The sequence below is a fragment of the Cynara cardunculus genome (assembly GCF_001531365.2).
Source record: "Cynara cardunculus var. scolymus isolate 2C chromosome LG 6, CcrdV1, whole genome shotgun sequence".
NCBI classification, from domain to species: domain Eukaryota; kingdom Viridiplantae; phylum Streptophyta; class Magnoliopsida; order Asterales; family Asteraceae; genus Cynara; species Cynara cardunculus.
In genome coordinates this window covers 12,113,095-12,116,390 of record NC_037533.1, presented here as the reverse complement: position 1 = coordinate 12,116,390, position 3,296 = coordinate 12,113,095, and the positions used below count along the sequence as shown (strand labels likewise).

Sequence of the window (3,296 nt, the reverse complement as noted above, 5' to 3'; positions counted from 1 at the left end):
CGTTCTTTTGATAATGCAATTGAAAGCCAACGGACAACACATGGTTCGCTAGAGGTGACAACGAAGAGCACAGTTCCTCGATTGGTGTCTCCTTGTAAATTAGAAGCTCATGTAGCAGAAGTATATACACGAACGATATTTTTTGAACTTCAGAAAGAGTTAAAAAAGGCTGTTTGGCTTTGTGGATGGGATGGATTCACTGACGTTGGTGAAATCCGAGTGTACACAATAACACACAAGAACAAAGCTTCTAGGATCACCACAAAGTACACGGTAGTTATTTCTTAATTTTCCAATTTTGCCAAACAGTTCAAATAGTATAATTCCTAATGCAACTTCAAAATATCTCTCGTGTTTCTCACTTGATAGGTTGTCAAGAACAAGATTGAAAACTCGTATGATTGCTCATGTAACTGTTTTGTTCGTAACGGGATTTTATGTCATCATGCTCTCAAGGTAATGTTAAATGACGAGGTTGATAGAATTCCAGATAAGTATATACTTCGCTGCTGGAGGCGCGATCTAGTCCCAGTGGAGTGGTTACCAGCACGTTTCAGATATGGGGAAGTTGACGCTGATAAGGAGAGGTTGATGAGTGTTGCTTATTCGTATTTTGAACGTATTHTAGGTCGAGTRCRAAATGAGAAACATATTTTGTCAAAATTTGTTAACCAACTTCAAGAATGGGATACAAAGATTGATAGTGAACTTTCTATACAGTCACACGCTCAAGAGACAACAACATCTATTAAAGAGTTTCTTGGARTATCTCAACCAGAAAATATCGATGTTCTACCTCCAACCGGCATACGGAATAAAGGTTGTGGGACTGGTAAGAGACTTATTAGCGCTGTTGAGAAAGCAATTACGAATGGCAAAAAGCAGAAGAGAAAGTGTCGGTTATGTCGACAAATGGCTACACATGATTCGAGGAATTGTCCAAAACATGATTCCACTTAAATTATGCCTTTTAATTCTTGGTGATATTACAGGGTTCAACACATTATAGGATTATACTATTGTGTTTTAGTTAAATATACTACATTTTATAAAATGTTTTCATTAAATATTTAGTGAATCTCTAATTTTTAATAAATTTGAATATGCTTTCATTTTAGTGGTTGAGGTACGTGTAAAAAGCCAAGTTGGTACATATAATTCTCATGAGAATGGGTACATATTTTTCTTATTGTCAATCTGGTATCACCGCATGTTAAACTCACCGAATATTGATCATTATGTGTTTTCATTATTTATACATGCATCAAGAAACTTTTGATCTAGTTGGGTATGAATTCATTTTACCCTTTTGTGTACTTTGAAAAAGTTATGTGGGTACATACGRATCTGACTAATATGGGTTCATCAAATTGTGTTAATGATGCTTCAATAATAGATTGTGAATCTGGAATCACCAAATGTTATAATCAATGAATATTGATCATTATGTTTTGCATTATTTTCTACATGCATTAAGAAACTTTTGATATAGTTGTGTATGATTTCATTTTATCCTTTTGTGTAGTTGGAAAAAGTTATGTGATTACAATACATTATGATGAACATGGGTTCATTAGAAAACATTCTGATGAACATGGGTAGGGCAGAATGTATTAGTCATTCTACCATAACATATTGTGAATATGTAATAATCATGTATTTTTGGATGGATATGGTTTGCATTATATATTCAGTATGAATCAAGTTCCATATAACATTTTCAACTTTTTGTGTAGTTGAACAAAGTGCTTATTTGAATATGTTATTCAAGATTTTGAATCTGTATGGTTAGCATTCATATGACAATGCGTTGGCAAAATATGTTCATCAAATGTCATATACATTTCATAACGTTGAATTAGCCAATAGCATAATGTTTAAACAAACTAGAAAATTCGATACCAAAAGCAAGTCATTAAAACCCTCTACATGCGAAAAGTATAAAAGAACATCAATCAATCAGATTTNGATACCAAAAGCAAGTCATTAAAACCCTCTACATGCGAAAAGTATAAAAGAACATCAATCAATCAGATTTGAAGTCTCTCAGTTTTTGTTTCGTCAACATGTTTTCTTAACTTTTTTCGGATGGCTTCATCCATTGATTGAAACTTCTCAACTTCCTTAACGACATATTCCTTCTTCTTGTTGTAGTTGTTCACCAATAATTTTGCTACATATTTCATTCTTAGGGAGGCTATTTGGATCTCTTGTGTTTTTCCTTCTTTTGACAGGCTAGTATTCCATGTTCGCACATTACCCATGTACGTCTCCATGTGTCTCATTGCAAACACGCCACAATCATCGAAGTTGTTTTGTGTCTGCCAATCCATCCTCAACCTTTCTTGGCCGATTTCATCTAGTTCTCTCCCCGCTGGATGTCCAACAGCATTCAAATGCATGGTCATCAATCTTTGCTACACAAACGGAATGATATGGTTAACACATCGTATATCATATTAATAAAGAATACAATTATACGTCAATATTTTTTTCATACCAAAATGTCTGTGATGAAGTCATACATCTGTAGAAGTTGATCATCATCGGACACCTCTTGATATCTGTTGTCTATGACAACAACCGATGGGTTCTTCAGATTGAACACAACAAGATAATAGTGWCCCTTATCCAGTAATGGGAAGAATACCTATCATTTCATGAAGTTTGTAGTTTCATTAACAAAATGTTACATTTCATAAAAATCAGCACGTTACAGTGCATTAACATAGAGTTTCATTAACAGCATGTTACATTTATAAGAAGAGTTTTATATGTTCATTAACATCATCTAACAAAAGTAACATTGTAATTAGGTTTATTCAGAGCATGTTACTGTGCATATAAAACTTGATGTAACATTATGTTACTGTTACATTGTTGTTAATGTGCTGGTACAAGCGTTTAGGTTAATTAACAGCATGTTACTTGCTGTTACATTTCTGTTAATGTGTTAGTACAAGCATTTAGGTTCATTAACAGCATGTTACTTGCTGTTACTATGCATATAAAACATAATGTAACATGGTGTGCATTTAGCTTCATTAAACAGCATGGGACATACTGATGAAACCAAATTCATGCTGAAACTGTGCATAAAACAGCATATAACATACTGATGAAACCAAATTCATCAGCTTACATATGAATCTAATTTCATTGGTAAACATTGCGTCATCATGTAAAGGCTTATGTAATGTACTAATGAGACCATTTGCATCAATGTGTTAGAACATGCGAATTAGCTAATGATGTTTGCAATAGTGTATCAGATACATTGACATGGGTGATTGAGT

The 3,296-nt window shown here is 33.6% G+C and overlaps 1 protein-coding gene across 1 annotated transcript in view; it reads left to right on the top strand.

Annotated features, from left to right (window-relative positions):
* LOC112514155 overlaps positions 1-960 on the top strand; it is a 3,765-nt gene extending 2,805 nt beyond the window's left edge. The window contains exons 2-3 of the mRNA XM_025120486.1: positions 27-273; positions 370-960. Coding sequence (XP_024976254.1) covers positions 27-273; positions 370-960 — 838 coding nt within the window. The remainder of the gene's footprint in view (positions 1-26; positions 274-369) is intronic.
* Positions 961-3,296: the final 2,336 nt, after the last annotated feature.